General features: G+C 42.8%; 1 protein-coding gene across 1 annotated transcript in view; it reads right to left on the bottom strand.

Moving 5' to 3' along the window:
- Positions 1-144: 144 nt before the first annotated feature.
- ERGIC1 (endoplasmic reticulum-golgi intermediate compartment 1) overlaps positions 145-17,242 on the bottom strand; it is an 80,936-nt gene continuing 63,838 nt past the window's right edge. The window contains exons 6-10 of the mRNA XM_028717724.2: positions 17,084-17,188; positions 11,854-11,914; positions 8,872-8,972; positions 7,076-7,198; positions 145-2,732 (exon numbers count right to left, since the gene is read on the bottom strand). Coding sequence (XP_028573557.1) covers positions 2,625-2,732; positions 7,076-7,198; positions 8,872-8,972; positions 11,854-11,914; positions 17,084-17,188 — 498 coding nt within the window. The 3' untranslated portion in view covers positions 145-2,624. The remainder of the gene's footprint in view (positions 2,733-7,075; positions 7,199-8,871; positions 8,973-11,853; positions 11,915-17,083; positions 17,189-17,242) is intronic.

Raw genomic sequence — 17,242 nt, 5'->3', positions numbered from 1 at the left:
AGAGCAGAAGAGACTTGAAGGGGCTGGTGGAATTGGGGGGGGGGGTTTAAAAGTGGCATTTGGATGAAAAGTGGTACAGTGCACTTTCCTCCTCAGAAAACCCCAACCTCATATCCATGTAAGAAAGGCACAGGGAGACAGAAATGAACACTCATGTATTATTTTCAATTTGATTTTTGCAAATGGAAAAAAAATGTATAAAATCCATCCAAATATTAAACAAGATACAGGAAGTTACAAGATCCAGTTTTACACCAATATAACAAATCATTTCGTAAGAAAGATAGGGGGAAATCTAAAGATGTTTTATCAACATTGTAAAAGCATGAAGGATTCAAAATCAGTGAAGAAAGGGGGGGGGGGAATCAGTGAGAATTTCAATCAGAGAAAAGTTGCTATCTTTCCAACACCATAGCAGTGAAATTTTCACAGACATACTGGGCAGATGAAGGCAGTAATCCCAGGGGTGGGGGGATGTAACCTGTGGCCCTCCAGATGGACGTTTGTCAGCTCCAGCCAGGTGAACCCACTATAGGGGTGTGTGGGACCTGTGGCAAATCACGATGTGGGGTCCCTCGTTGCCCTCACCTTGCCCCTTTTCCTCTTCCTGGTGATGGTGGCCATGGCAGCCCCTCTCCTGGCTTACTTTTTGTGGTGGTGGTGCCACCACACTGAAAGCAGCAGCGGTAAGGCTCTCCTAGCTCCTTGCCTCCCCTCTAGGAAGGGAGGATGTGAAGAGCCTTGGCAGGTTGACAGGAGGGCTGGCCAGCTGGCAGTGCTGCTAGCCATGGCTGCCAATACCAGATGCATCCCCCACCAAATGGCATGGCCTGGGACAGGCTCCCTCCCCACCACCAAAGAGATGGCTAGTGGTCAGGGATGATGTGAGTTGTAGCCAAATAACACCTGGAGGGTCAAAGATTCACCATCCCTGCTGTCATTCTGTATCCTTTTACCTAGAAGTAAACTCCATAGAATTCAATTAGATTTACTTCCAAGTAAATATGTGCAGAATTGTGTCATTTAGTCACAATGTATTGATTTGACACTTCCATGTTTTTCAAAGGTCACCCTTAAAATATCACACATTATTCCAGCATCAAAATATCCTCCCCCAAATTATAACATGGAAATTCTTAGTGTTTATTTTAAGAAGTGCAGCAAAACCTAGAGAACACACAACCAATGTGCATCCATATCTAGGTGATATAAAATGTACAAAGCATGCAACTAATTATCACTTGATTCATATATCAAAGGACTATTTGAGGTCTATTGAAATTATAGATCTTGCTGTAGTTCTCAACGTCAACAACATATTAAAAACTACTACTAGCAGTATTTCTGCCTTTCCCCCAATCATTGCAGGCACACACAAACAATTGTTTTATACTTAAGATTGAAATGCACCTGTAGAAAACATCTGTGCTGCAACCTTGTCTCGTTTTTTACAGGGCTGTACCTATCCTCCTTGGCAAATGTTGGCAATCTAAAATAATTTTAAAGATAAGCAATCAATTGAAAAATATGTACAAGGATTTGGATTCCACCAACTGAGGGCCAAGTCCTATGTTCTTGGCATTTGTGTCTTTCAAAATGATGCTCACCTATCCAGGCTACTGGAGTGCCTCATTCTCTCCTCTTTCAATCCAGACATTCTAACCTGGGCAGGTGGGGTAGTAAATGCTTCAAAAGGCAGAAGGAAGTAACAAAAAATGCAGCAATAGATAGTGATAATCATCTTCTGCTGCATATTGCAGTTCTCAATTCATTCGTTCTGCTTTTGTCCTGCTGCCTTATGCCATCTATAAATGCTAACACTGTTCAGTTTCTGAAAAGAAGAGAAACCTTTTTAACATCCCAGAAGATTAATAGAAATAGATTGTTCTATTTTGCTGTTGTTCAGAATGATCTCAATATCCAGGCTAGGGTTTTTCATGCACAATTTTTGTCAAAGACAACATGATTGTCCATTTTGATTGAAAAGAAAAATCTACTTTGCATAATTAGTTTTCGCCTTGACCAGCACCTGTGAGAATTTAAAAATAATTATACTAGTCAGATCCATAGGATTTGGTTTTACAACAAAAATCATTTTCAGAGGATGTAGTGTAGGAAGCCCCACCCACTTGTCAATGCTGCCATCTTTCAAGACACACAGAGTGCAATCTGAACCTTACATTTTGATGGCTGGCAGAGTAGCGGGAGAGGGCTAGAATGCTGCATAGATTCCTCACCAGTGGCTCTTGCCAGCAGAGAGGAGTGTTGCGGGGGGGGGGGGGGGGGGGCTCTGCCATAGCTGAGTTCCCAAGCTATGCCAGGCAGATGGTCATCTCCCACTGACGGTACTTTCGATTGCAGTAGGGCATAGAAACCCCCAAAGGTGTGTTTCAGGGCTGGTAGATCTTTGGATGTAACACCGGGTGGGTCCTCTGCTCCATACCTCCCCAGCCCCTTGTTAGGTAGGATTGCTCTACTAGATTTGTTTGCTCTTTTACAAAGTCTTCAATTAACTAATTAAAGTGGCATGTACCAATGGAAAACGATACAAAGGAGGAAAATGGATAGCAGTGACGTTTTTATTCTTTGCTTCTTCTCACAGGACCTGGAGGAGAGTTGCTTTGTTACTGCATCTTCCCTAGCTGGATCTTCTTCCAGGCTTCAGAGGCAGTGAAAATACAGGAATCAAGAATCCCAGCCACTGTGAAGGTTCCTCCCACGATGGCACAAATCTGACATGTTGAAAGAAACAAAAAAACAGGTTGGTGGCGGGAAGATCAAGTTGGTCCTCAGGCGTACAGAGGTCCTCCTTGGTTTCCTTTTAGCTATTTTCAATCAGCCTATAGAATCGTAGAACTGTAGAGTTAGAAGGCACCACAAGGGCCATCTAGTCCAACTGCCTGCAATGCAGGAGCCTTTTGCCCAACGTGGGTCTCAAACCCACAACCCTGAGATTAACAGTCTCATGCTCTACTGACTGAGCTAGGAAGAGACCTAAAGCTAAGTGTAAGATCATTCAGAGAGCTGAGCAAGAAGTAGAACCCCATTTCCCACATTCAGATCCACAGCCTATTCATAAATACCATGACCAAAAAAAGGTGACCTTGTTATTAATTATCACACCCCTAAACAAATCCTCACTACTCTTGGCTCAATCCTCTGTTTTCTACCCTTTAACTTTTGTCATAAGAACGTAAGGTGAGCCTGCTGGATCAGGCAAAATGGCCCACCTAGCCCACCATGGGGTGTTAGGGGAGGGGTAGTACCTCTGGTGGGGGGCACTTTGTGCTCCTTCTGGGGCACTTTTGGCTCCTAGAAGCTGCCCTAGGAACAGCATTTGGAGAATGAATTCACTATTAGTATATTGGATGTGTTTGCGACGGGTGTGCTGATCCTATGATGAATTTCTTTTCTGGTTCTCGCCCAGGGTCCAACAAACTCTCACAAACGTCTCACAATGAGAAGAGTTCATGGAAACAGCGGACATCACCCTAGTCTCTCAAGACTTGCTTTCTATGGGCAGGCCCAAGATGGGTGGTACTTCCTCAGGCCACCCACAGCTGTGTCCCATTCAGCTGCACTCTCCACACACAGTTCCAGGTACAGCAAGTTTGTTGAGTTTCCCAGGGGATGGAGAAAGTGCACCCTACCCCACTCACAGCTCTTTCTTCACCCTCTGCCCTCTCCTCCTCCAGCTTGTGAGCTTAATCACCACTCTGTGGCTTCTTCTGCACACTGAACCCTCATATCTTCTTAACTTCCTTATCAGTTATCTGTTTCTAGTGTGCAAAGCACCATACAGTCCTTATCTCAAGCACCTTCATAGCAGATTGATGTTGGGAATTTTTTCAGATTTCCCAAATAGGGAAATTATTATGTTTCAAGGCAAATCCAACACTTCAGCCACTATATTTAACAGAGGGCAAAGGTGAGTCTCCCCGTGGACCTCAGCAACTCCTACCATCCCTTGGCCACGCTGGCTATGGCTGATGGGGGATACCCACAGTTCCCCGCCCCGGACAAGTGAGATTTAAAATGGATGAGTAGCAAAATATAAGCAGAGTTAATCCAGGTGAGGAAAAAAGCTCAAGAAACTCTCAAAATAAAGAAACAGGAGGTTTCTTGGGGACAGTAAAACTCAAGAAGAATAGACTTTGGACAGATGGGAAACAAGACATTCAGGAAGGAATTACTCCTTTGAGACTGCAATCCTGTGCCCATTACCTGACAGTAAGTCCCAATGAACTTAATAGGAGGAGATATTATAGGACTGGGCTGTAAAGCAGATCAATAAAATGAGCTGTAAACCTTTCACAGAGGGGAAGCCAAGCCCCCTTGTCACCACATAGATCTATTAGCATGTGACACAGGGGACAGCAGCCAAAGAGAACAGTGGCCAAGTTTGAAACGAAATTAGGCAGCATGAGTAAACAGGACTTTAATAGCAAGCAGCAGCAGCAGCGAGGGAGGAATTGCTCCTTTCTATGTGTATTTTTAACTTAGGCATGTGTGTCCAATGAGCCCAGCAAAATGGGAAGATGTTTCAGTTACAAAAAGTCTAGGTAAATTTATTTTCCGCAGCACAGCTGACATTCTTAGAACTGAAAACCACAAAAAAGGCAGAAGAAATAAACCCCTGTACAACTGAATTTCTTTTTTAAAAAAGAAATGGGTATGGCTTCCACCACCACTCCTCTGTTTCTGCTATTTCCCTTGCCCCCACCCTGTTCTCCTCTTACAGTGATGCAAAGTTACTTTTCAGGGAGAATGACACCAGAATGAGTTGGGTAATTTCAATCCATGCGGATCAGCTGACACAAGACGTTTTATACCGCAAGTAGGGAGGAGGGAATGTACTTTTTGCATTGAGGGCAGGAAAATATGACTTCAGAGCAGCAAATACAAGAAGAAAAACACACAGAGAGAAAAACATATTCATCTGTGCGGCTCTGCACCACTGATTACTTATGACTCACACATACCTGGCATCTGCTTAGTCTCTGCCTTCCCTGCGTGCACTTAAAAAAAAATCAAAGGTGGACGCATTCAGCAATTGAGAGAGGGGAAGGCAGAATCTTCCTCCTCCTCCTCCTTTAAGAGAAATAAAAACTCTCATCAAAGAGGCTAGGAATGAGGTTTTGTGGATGCGCCCCCTTGGTCTAGACAGCTGTGCCTTGCTGGTTCCAGAAAATAAGGCATGCAAGTGATGCATCTTTTAGTGCTTGGTGCTGAGCGCTCACTACTCAAAACGACAACAGATGGTCTCATCTTACCCATTTTGTACTTGGCTACACATATTTTGGTGGAATTTCCGGCCAGTAAAGTGTTGGCAAGACTCATCCCTGCCATCTTTTAGGTGTCTCCTTAAAAAACTTGTGTTATTCAGGCAGGCCTTTGCAATGTGAATTTACTTTTACCAACCAGTGTTTATTGATGTATTTACTGACGTTTTTATTTATCCCATTGTAATTTTGTATGCTGTATATCACCTTGCTGTGTTTTTATAAAAGCGTGGTCTATAAATGTTTTAATACAGTGGTACCTCACAAGACGAATGCCTCGCAAGACAAAAAACTCGCAAGACGAAAGGGTTTTTTGTTTTTTGAGCTGCTTCGCAAGACGATTTTCCCTATGGGCTTGCTTCGCAAGACGGAAACGTCTTGCAAGTTTGTTTCCTTTTTCTTAACACCGTTAATACAGTTGCGACTTGACTTCGAGGAGCAACTCATAGAACGCGGTGTGGTAGCCTTTTTTGAGGTTTTTAAAGACTTTGGTGATTTTTGAAGCTTTTCCAAAACTTTCCCGACACCGTGCTTCGCAAGACGGAAAAAATCGCAAGACGACAAAACTCACGGAACAAATTAATTTCGTCTTGCGAGGCACCACTGTAAATACAAATAAAATAAATCCAGAAGTAGCAGACAGCGGATAGGTACTCTCTCATTCCTCTTATATATAGCCAGCAAATACGTGGGTACAACAACACTTTTGTTTAGTGGCGCTGTTCCTTCCCCAACTATTTTACTAACAGCTTTTGTGTGCGCCAAGACAAACCCTTTGTGTGCCTTAAGAACAATCATGGAAATTGTATCCAAAACAGCCAGTCCGCACATTTATGTCACTCCTACTATAAACAAATACACACAAAATGCCATAGAGCCGCACCCAGATGACCAGGCATACATGAACATCAACACTATTCCTCCTGACAGCCCTGCTTAAAGTTCCCACAGAGAGAGACACTAAAAAGGTCCATTCCCTTTTGAGGTAACAATAGGAAGTTTTACATTTCCAAACCTGGATAAATTCTCTCACGGCCTGGTAGGGTCTTTTCCCACCTATGCTCATGAGAACACATTTAAAAACACTTCAGTGTTTCTGTGACAGTTGTATGGGTGCAGCCTGGTAAACAAGCTACCCAACAAAAGGAACAGCAGGTGCTCCTTCCATGGGCCTCCTTTGTAGCTTTTAACTAAGCATCTGCTGCTTAACAAGATTCAGGGTGCTTCTGAGGCCTGCCCCTCTTGACAATAACTCCAGCTGCCACAAGTGGATAATCTCTGGCTGGGCCAGAAGGCTGCAGCCTCTCCACAGCAATGACGGCTAGCCAGTCTCCAAGGCAACCATGATGCAGAAGGGCAAGCGGGCAGCGTTAGCAAAGACTGGGACGGCAGGAGTGACGGCGGCCCAGAGAGCCATTGAGCTGGGCTGGATAACTACATCTTAATATATAACAGCCCCGCCTGCCCCACTCCAGTGTCCATTCTTAAAAAGATGGCTGGCATCTCAAAATGGTGGAAGTGCGAAGCTTGTGTATACAAGGCATGAATATATCCTGATGAGCAATTTCTAGTAGCAATAGAAGAGGGCTGGTACCATTAAAACAAGGCACTTAATACCAGAGCCCAGACTGTGCAAGAGACAAGAGCTCTTCACCTGGATAAAGAACTTTGGTCGTCGAGTTCGGTATTATGGTTCTTTTCTGACCTTGTCACATGAGCTTCACTTGCATGCACACATATATAAGACGTGTCAGCTACGGAGAAATAGAGAACATGATGTAATGGAAACTTACTGTTGTGATGAACCTGTACAAGGGCTGTCGCCTTTCTGTGTATTTCACTGTGATAGGACTCAGGTCATAGCGAAACCAGATGGCTGGAATGATGCGGCCCGTATGGCTGTATGCTACGTACTCCTGAAAAAGATTCATATAAGGTAGAACTGAGTTATAATCTCCATTTGGAGATGGTTTGGTGGTGCCAGCTGAGAACCAGTGGCTTGCTTAAGATTACCTAAGGCAGGGATGTGGAACCTTTTTTCTGTTGAGGGTTATATTCCTTTTGGGATAATTTCTTGAGGGCAGAGCAGAATCTGGTGTTGGCCAGAGTAAAAAAAGGCTGGGGCATCTCATTTTTTATTTGTCACCCCTTTTCCCTCTCGGATTTTCCCTCATTGCCACTCACGTGAAATTAGTCAAAGAGTCATATGTGGCCCTCAGGCCGCAAGTTGTCCACCCCTGACCTAAGGAGCTCATAGCAGAAATGAAATCTGAACTAGGGACTTTGTAGTTTACAGACCTCTTTGTAGTTTACAGTCTCTCAGCCACTATGTTACACTAGCTCATAATGGATTAGTGGTGGCACAAATGACCAGCTCATTGGACATTCTAAAATGTCTGCTCAAAATGGCCATTAATAAAAGGTAAAGGACAACATAATAAGGTTACTATCTTATACTAGAAGTAGAGAATCATGCCTGCCCCTCAGAAAGAACCCTCTGGCAAACATGAGACTACCTCGAGACTGGGAAGAGACAGTCCCCCCCCCCCCCGGGAATCCCATCCAATTGGGATAGATTCAAGAAACCTTTCTGCTCCTTCCTGAGCTTATATTTAGCAGCAGCCCCACTTGGATATTCATGCACACCCAGCCCACATTTAGAGACCTTGATGTATTAAAAAAAACAGCATGAAAAATTATGAGCAGCTCAATATTCTGAAAACGTGTCACATCAAAAGAAACACCACGTGTGGGTATCTATCCCAAGTTATTCAGGCTGGAATAAAAAGAGTAAGCACACTAAAAAAGTGTTAACCTCCTCCACTGGAAAACAAGCCATTTTGCTCCAGACCCTCAACCTTATATTGCCTTACTGCTTGAAAAGTTAGGAGCTGAGGGGTAAGTAATGCTTTAGGCAGGGGTGGGGAACCTCTGCCTCCGCAGACAGCTGAACTACAATTTCCATCAGCCCTGGCAACCCTGGCATGACCAGGAATGGCGGGAGTTGTAGTTCAGCAACATCTGGAGAGCCCAAGGTTCCCAACACTGGCTATATAGGATTACCGATAGCAAACCAAGAAGTAGGAAATAGGTGAATCAGTCTGTTTCCAGTCTGTGTCTCTTTAACAGGTATCCACCTGTCAGTCCATTCTGTCCCATTCTGCGTTAATCAGCTATGTAATAGCTACATGAAAATGCACATCTGAACACATTTCAAAGTGTAATTTCGAAACCAACTTTCTCTCCAAACATGCACTTCTAAAATATTTTCTTTCAAAACAGGAAATCTATTTAGATACAATGTATGTATCTTGGTAAGCTCTTTGAGCAGAGAACTGCATCTGGTGGATTACAAAGTTTCAACCTAGGAGTTGTGCATCAGATCAGATCAAATTCCTCAAGCATCCTTAGTATACAATGGCACCTCCGTTTCATTATCAGTTCTTCGCTTTTCCAGCAGGGGCTGCTATTGCACTCACTTCAAGCACAAGGAAGCACAACAAGTAAGAGCGACAGTGGAAATGGGACCTACAGCAGGGTGTGCTGCATCGAGCACTTTCTAGCAAAGGATATACTACTGCATGCTTACCTTACTGGCTACAGTATACTGGTATGAGTACCGTTGCTTGCCACTCATGTCTTCATACACCGTGGGAACAATTTTCAATATATAATCATAGGATGCAAGGGCTGCGTGAACAAGAGAGAAAGCTGAAACCCCCCCAAAATCACAGCACAAGACTATGCTCAGAAATGCATCCCTGAAATGGGCAGCTTTAAAAGTGCAGCTTTTTCTTTTTTAAATCGAAATTGGCTTAACCCAGTCAATTCATTATTTGCAGGGAACAATACACTTTTGTCCACCTGCATTTTCCTCAGCACAGAAGTCGTACCTGCCCAACACACAGAAGAACATACTCAGTCCACAGATATGAAGGTACACAAACAAGACTTTGGGAATGTGCCACAACCTTTTTTTTTAATTAGTAGATGTTTCAAGACACTCACTGCACCTTTTTGATGTACTGTAAAAAGCTGGTACGAGCAACCATTGGCAAGGACTATTCTGAGTTGGCGCTTACAATCCTACTAAAGTTTACCAGAAGCAGTGGCACCCACCCCCAACTTGGACAGTCACTCCAGAATGAATGGGGGCACAGTTGTGGGCAGTCTGAGAAGTACCACCCACCTTGGGCCTGCCCAGAAAAAGCAAATCTACAATGAGAGACTAGGGCGATGTCTGCTGTTACCAGGAACTCTTCTGGTATTCCTGCATTGCAGGGGGTTGGACTAGATGACCCTTGGGTACCTTCGAACTCTAAGATTCTATGATTGTTAGATTTTTGTGGGTGAGCTGAGAGTCTGTTTGGACAATGGATGAGAACCCAAAGGCTGAGGGGGAGGGTGTGTCAGAAGGAAAATGAATTGATATTGATTGATATATATTGATAACTTTGTATTAACATTTTCATATGTAACTGTGTATTTTTGTAACATTTTGTTTTAAGTTGTCTATTGCTGCTTTAGTTTTTTTGTATGCTGCTTAGAGATATTTTTAATATATTAAGCGGTATAGAAATTAAATATTCAATCGATCAGTCAATCAATCAATCAATCAATCAATCAATCAATCAGAAAGATTGACTATGGTCAATGGTATCAAAAGCCACTGAAAGATCAAGGAGAATTAACAGGGGCACATCCCCCCCCTCTCTCCCAACAGAGGGCATCCTACAGGGCGACCAAAGCAGTTTCTGTGCCAGAACTGGACCTAAGCCCGAATTGAAATGGATCTAGAAAATTTCCGAGGGCTGGCTGATAGGATGAGCACAATACTCCAGGTTGGAGAGAGGACTGGCACACTATATAGTTTATTTCCCTACACTCAGTCCTTCCCATTGGGATTAAAACATTCAAGCACTATTTTCATTTCATATATTGTATCCTTGGCAATGGTTGCTTTCATGGATAATCAAGCCAAAAGTAGGAAAGCAACCACTCGGTCTCAACAGCACCTGACAGCACAGAGAAAGAATGTCCTGGGATAAAGCCTTTAAATACAACTTCATGGGGCAGAGAGGGAAATAGGGGGCCAGAGTTTCCCTCTGCTGTGTGTTTCATGGAGTAGGAAATACACTGCAAGCGATGCTAAGATGTAGAGCAGCACATACAGACTGCAGAAGTGTTCTACATGCCCAATTTAGACTAACTTCATGACAGCCGATAAGTAAACACCAAGGAAGGAAATACCAAAAATTAAGATGTTGGTTAGGATCAGGCTCATTTCCTAGCTATGACACAGAGGCTCTTAAAAACCTTGCAAGTCTGTCTCTCTTTGCCCCGCCTCCTTTCTGTATCTAGGTATTTATATCAAATATTTTCAAGTTACTTTTCCACTAAAAGTCACCAGAATGGTTACATACAGCCAAAATTAAACTGCTAAGAAAGAATATATTTTAAAAAATGGAGGGTAAGGAACAGCCACAGCAGGGCCTCTGAAGCTGAACTTAAAAGAGCAGTCAGCTTCACATAGACCACTCAGTACCCAAAGTCTCTAGGATGTTTAGGAATCATATATCCATGGCGGAGGAGCACACGAACACTTCAGAAGACCAACTGTTCCCTGTAACTTTTGTTATAAGCAGGCAAACTATGGCTTTTTTTCCATCTGGGCCTCTCTATTCTATAGCCAGGGAAAAGGGGAAATAAAATTAATTTATCCCTATAGCCACTGTAATATTATTTGATAACAACCCAGCTATATAAAGAACATAAATAAAAACTGTAACAATTTTCAGAGGGGTGGCAGTGCTAGTCTGCCGTGACACGGTAAAAAGATAAAGGTGTCTGATGACACAGTAAAAAGACTAACAGGATTTGACGTATGTTTTTGTGGATTAGAGTCCACTTTGTCAGATGTACGCAGAGTAATCCTCAGTTGCAGACTACATCGGTCTATCTATACACACACGCACCCCAAACACGCACACAAAGGGTGGGTCTGAACAGAGACAACGGTTTCCTTTCCCACTACAGATGTCAATTACCTCATCATTACCAAGATGATTGTTTTATCGCCTATGACTACCGCTGTAAAAGGGTCACCGTGCTTATCTTGCATACATATATTCTAGCTCTAACTGGATTGTCACTGTCTGCCCTTTTTTGCATTTCACTTCTCTGTGACCTCACTGCCTACTATTCTCTCCCCACCCCCACCCCACTTATATGCCTTTCATTACAGCCTCTAGTTCACAAAAAGTTTATAAAATTTGTTAGTCTCTAAAGAGCCGTACACTCTTGGGCTGTGTATATACACCATACATTTAAAGCACATGACCCCCCTTCCCGGCAGATACTTGGGAACTGTAGTTTACTACTCACATGGCACCCTTGACAAACTACAGTTCCCAGGATTCTTTGGGGAAAGTCATACCTTTTAAATATATCGTGTGTACACAGTTTTCATGTCCCTGGAATTAAATAAAATTTGGCTAGCTCCTACCAGTCTTGCCAATCAAGGTATCTTTACTAACCCCAGGTAAGACCCTGCAAAACACAGTGTACGTACGGTTTGAGCTGAGCTTGTCTGCTCCCTCCAGTGCATTGAATGCTCCATGAATGTTCTGGACCTGGAGAGGGAAAGAGCATAGAATTAACTTTTGTATTACATTTGTTATTTTATACTTCCAGAGACAACCTAGCTTATAAACAGTGAAGCTTCAACACTGCAGGTAGAAGAAGAGGCAAGAAGCTTAAAGTCATTTTGTGCAATTTAATTTGATGTAATCTCTCATCCTCTCTGGGCAATAGGTGTTTCACATTTGCACTGACTTTGCATGTGAAATATACTACACTGCAGCCTCTCAACACAAGTAGAGAACTTTGCAAATAGCAGAGCTCTTTCTCAGTCTTTTCCAATAGCCCTAAGCCTACAAACCATCCAATATAAGAAAGAACCTCACAGACCAACAATGGGACCTGAAGACAGAAGCCTTTCTCCACCTAAAGAGATGAGGCAAGTGGCCACTAGGGAAAAGGCCTTTCAAAAGTAGTGCCTCAGTTATGAAATGCCCTCCCCAATGAGACTCACCTAGTACATACGCTAAAGCAGACTCATACACATTAGCAGCTTAAAATGCTGCAAGGTCACCGTACCGTCCGCCCCCCATATTCTAAGTCATATTTTTACATTACTCTCTACACACAGAGAGATAGGGGGTGGGAATGTCTTCATCCTTTTTTATTTTCCCATACCAGCAACCTTCCCCCCTCTCCCCGGCAAACGTCTATTCAATGAAGCTGCCATCTACACATGTGCTGACATCTGCACATGGACAACAGCTGTCTCAAATGTACCCTCCGCAGCTTATCTGCAGCCGACAAATTCAAATCAGGTGGAAGCTGATTTGAGGGGAAATGCATCAAACAACAGGATTTCTCTAGAAACTGCAAGATACATTCAGATTGCAGCTAACCTCATGTGCGCTTGGCCTCAAACACCAGAAGTAGGGGTGCACTGAAGCCTGAGTAAATGGTAACTCTCCCGCTTATTATGTATCCAGTGCACTCTGATTGCCGGTCTGTACACAGCATTAGCCACAATGTACATCTATCCTCTCGTCTCTTGACAAACGCTGCACTTGGAAGTGCTTCCCCCCCAAACCAGCTTCAATCCAATCTGAAAATGTAAGCCAAATGAATAGATCCACATCCCTCTCCACTCACTGGTGTGGACAGACAGTGGGCAAATTAGAAACACAATCAACAATTCTGATGTGTACAATGACAAATGAAATTTGAAATGCAGCTTTAAAAAATAACCTCATTGTTGTTTTAAAACAGTAACGTATACAGGACCCAAGACGTTTTCAATGAAGATTGAAATGCCAAATGAAGATTTTTTTTAAAAAAAATATCCATGCTTTATTCCCTCATACAAACCTGCCCAGGTTTCACTTGGTCCCACCACCGTCAAAGGCATGCTTGGGGGGATGCAAGAGAGGACCTTCTCAGTGGCTGTTCCCAAATTTTGGAACTTCCCCACTAGAGAAGCTACACTGTCTCTCTCCTTGTTCTCCTTCCACCAGCAGGTGAAGCCTTTTCCCCCCAACAGGCTTTCAGGAACTAACAGCTTTTAATGAAAGGGCTTGTGCTGTGCTGTTTTTATTGTAATTATTGGTATGTTTTAAACAGACTTTATATATGTGTATAGTTTTAATTCTATCAATGTTTAATTGTATTTCCACAATCAATTTATGTGTTTAGAGGTTGTTGCTTTTATCTTTAAGCTGCTTTGAGTCCTGTCAGGAAAAAAGGTGGCGTACAAGTAAATAAATAAACAAACAATAATGACAACGCTTTAGTGTATTCGTGTCTTTGGAGCAAATTATTTTTAGCAGGGAGCTTAAATGCTGTTTTAGAATGATTTTATGTTGTGTGTGCTTTTACATAGGCATTCTTATTAATCTAATATGACAAATTTAATAAATTAGAATATTTTATTGTTTTAAACTTTGTGTGACTACCTTATGTTTAATGGGTGGGCAATAAAAATCAAAACATATAAACAATGTAAAATTAATTGAAACCCACAAAACACCCCCTCCATTATTAGTACTCACATCACCCCCAGTTCAGCTTCCTTGTAATTACACACAAGCCTCATGCAATTACAACAAAAGGGGCAAGTGACACAAGGGTGACAAATGTAACTGGATGGCACATCTGGGTCTTCTATGGTGCTACTCAAATTATTAGCATCGAGAGGCTTTACCCTGTACCAAGCGACACAGTGACAACTGAAGGATTATACAGAAAGATGACCGCAACTCTTTCTCACAGGACCTCATTCACAGATGTGCTATCAGAACAGCTTAATAAGAAGCAGCATTTCTGAACAGAGCTGATCTCAGCTCTACGGGTCAGGGGAGTTCATCTTCCCCCAGGAGGGCAGAATTATATGCATGATCTTGTCTGAAATATGTAGCATTCATCAAAGATAGCGTGCTAGTATTAATTCAAGGCAATTATTTGATTCAGGTCTCATGACTTCAAGTCTTGAGGACAGAATACCAAAAAGGGTTCTTTTGGTACAACTTTAAGGTAGCTTTCTTTCTCTAATACTTACTTTCTTACTTATTAAATACATTTATATCCTGCCCTCCCTCCCAAAGAAGCCCAGGGCAGATACAATTAATTTTTTATTTTTTTAAAAGAAGCACAATTAAAAGCATCTAAAACATTTAAACAACAACAATGTAAAACATTTTTTTAAAAAATTAAGAACAGATGTGACCAAATAATATACTGTATCTGACTAGACCCACTGGAACAGAAAAGTTTTCAGTAGGTAAAGCCCTTACAACATTCAAATGATCAATTCCCCCCCCTTCAGAAAAGACAGCTAATGAGCTTTCATCTAACGCTCATGATGCACAGTCAGAATAGGTAAGAGTAGGCTAGATGGACAAACAGTCTGACCTCTTGTAAGGCAGGTTTCTGTGTTCACTGAAGTAAAAAACTTCAGCATGGCAGTAACCGCTTTTTTTCCATGCCGTAATATTCTACAGGTGAAACGAGCAAGGCAACCGGCAGGGTGAAGGGCAGGTGTGGAAGGGTGGCCACGCACATGGAAACACCAGCTTGATTCAGGAACAAAATGTACACATAGGCAGCGGGTATTTTCTGAAACCAATTTGGAAGGGATGGGTTCAGGTAAATACCCATTGCAGAGGTGTGCCTGAGCATTACATAATGGAATCACTCCCAATGTGCTTTAAGGAATGTGAAGGCAAAATCCCATTGGATCTTAAAAGCTACTGAATAACGCTGCTGGTTCTGTGATGGCGTTTTGAGGATGCTTCCACATTTTTAGCTTACTGATATTGTTTTTAATGGGGATGTTGTACATTGCTGTTGTAAGGCAAGCTGCCTTGAGTGCCCACAGATGGGCCAAATAAGCTGATATTTTAATGGTTCTCATGGAAGCTAAGGGCAAAAACCAGACGAGTGTTAGAAAGGTTTTTGAGGAATAGGTGTGTGCGAAGCAAGTGTAATGAAATGCCTGTGTTGATTAGCCAAAATTGCAATGAGAGTATGGTTTTAAAAGCATGGCTGGTACGTGTGGTGAGTAGGTGGTGATGGCAAATACTACTGCAACTCTTGCGAAGTGAAGTCTTTGAAAAGTAGGTGAAGAGGGTGGTGTACAGTGAGACATCCCCATTGTGAAACTGAGAGTTATGTAACAACATTACAAAAGATACCGGCCACAGGGCAAGTATGTGCTTTTCCTCAACCAAAGCAGATTAGAAAGAGAGAGATGGTAAAAGAAAACTCTCTTTCCAGCCTCTGTTTTCCGTAAGAGCATAGGAATAGAGGAAGGATTGTAGCAGCTGTCCTCAAACTGAAGTCCCCATTTTGCTAGACTACAACTCCAATCCTCCTAGGACACTGGCCATGTGACCATTGGGATGATAGGGGTTGTAGGCATCAACATATGGGGACTCGAGTCTGGTGAAGGAGCAATAATGAGTGACATGGCAATGTTCACAACAGTTGAATCCAAACCTCAGTGGTATAGCAATCCCAGCCAGCACCTGGGGTGGAGCACTTTTTAAGAGATCGCCCAAAGTTGTTCAGCTTTTTGGGGAAACGTTGCCTTGGGGAACATTGCCTAAACTTAGCTGGCTTCTTGAAGGACAGGCAATGCCTGCACCCATGCCACCCAGCTACCCCGTGACGCCCTGCAGCCCACCTGCTGCCCTCCGTGATGGCTGATGCACCCCGCCCCCCCTTTCTCCGCCACTGCCAAACCTTTACTACTGAAAACATCTAGATTTGGGAAAGGGCATGGAAGGAGACTGTCTGTGCTGACAACTCCTACTTTTGACTGAAATACTTCTCTTTTGCAGAGACAAAGCAGTGTCTGGTGGTTTCTCTGACAGTCCATATTCCCAAGGATATCACTCCCACATGTGTCACCAAGGCACAACCACACATATATAGTAGTGTGAATGTCATCAACTATTCCTAAGATATAGGAATAAATGCAGAACAGAAGAGAATAAACTAGGCAGCAAGCCTCCCCTGGCAAATGTGAATAGGCAGAGAACCACTGAACAATTTATAGAATAAGGAAGCTACAGCCTGAGCCCTTTACACTAGCAAATGATTTGAAGCATTGCAGCACGCTCCTCCCACCAAAAAATGGATGGTATGCAATCCAACATCATAAGGCTGTTACTGCAACTGTTGCTTATTAATGTAGTTGTACCTCATAAGTCGAACAGAATCTGTTCCGGAAGTCTGTTCGACTTCCAAAACGTTTGGAAGCCAAGGCATGGCTTCCGATTGGCTGCAGGAAGCTCCTACAGCCAATCAGAAGCTGTGACAGCTGCGTCAGATGTTTGGCTTCCAAAGAACATTTGCAAACTGGAACACTCACTTCCTGGTTTGTGGCGTTTGGGAGCCAAAATGTTTGACTTGCAAGGCGTTCGGGATTCAAGGTACGACTGTATATTGTATCATGAAAGTGGATTTTCATCTTATAATACGTATGTGCTTATAAGCACCAATCAGGTATACTGCTTTATTTTGGGGGGGGGGGGTAGAGAAGCAGCCCTTTTCCAAATACTTTTACCTATCACAGTAGATCACTTAAATATGTCAGACTGAAAATGTAACCTCTTCACCCTCTGGAACCTTTTATGCCACATACGACAACATACATGAAAGTTTAACAGTTAGCAAATGTAGCTTCTATTGCATCCTCTTAAGAGATGTCTTAACTCAAGACTCACCTGTAACTTGTCACCGAAGGTAAGTTTGTGGATGACGTGTGTCATGTCAGGATTCTGAGGCTGTGCAGTGGCACTGTGTGTCGATACGTGAAAATTACCTGGAACCTAAAAGCAGGCAAGAGTTCAGCATTTGTTAAGCTTTTAAGTTCTCAACATAGA

Source organism: Podarcis muralis, chromosome 2 (genome assembly GCF_964188315.1).
Source record: "Podarcis muralis chromosome 2, rPodMur119.hap1.1, whole genome shotgun sequence".
NCBI classification, from domain to species: domain Eukaryota; kingdom Metazoa; phylum Chordata; class Lepidosauria; order Squamata; family Lacertidae; genus Podarcis; species Podarcis muralis.
Note: the sequence above shows the minus strand (reverse complement) of the source record. Positions and strands in the feature narration are given on the sequence as shown.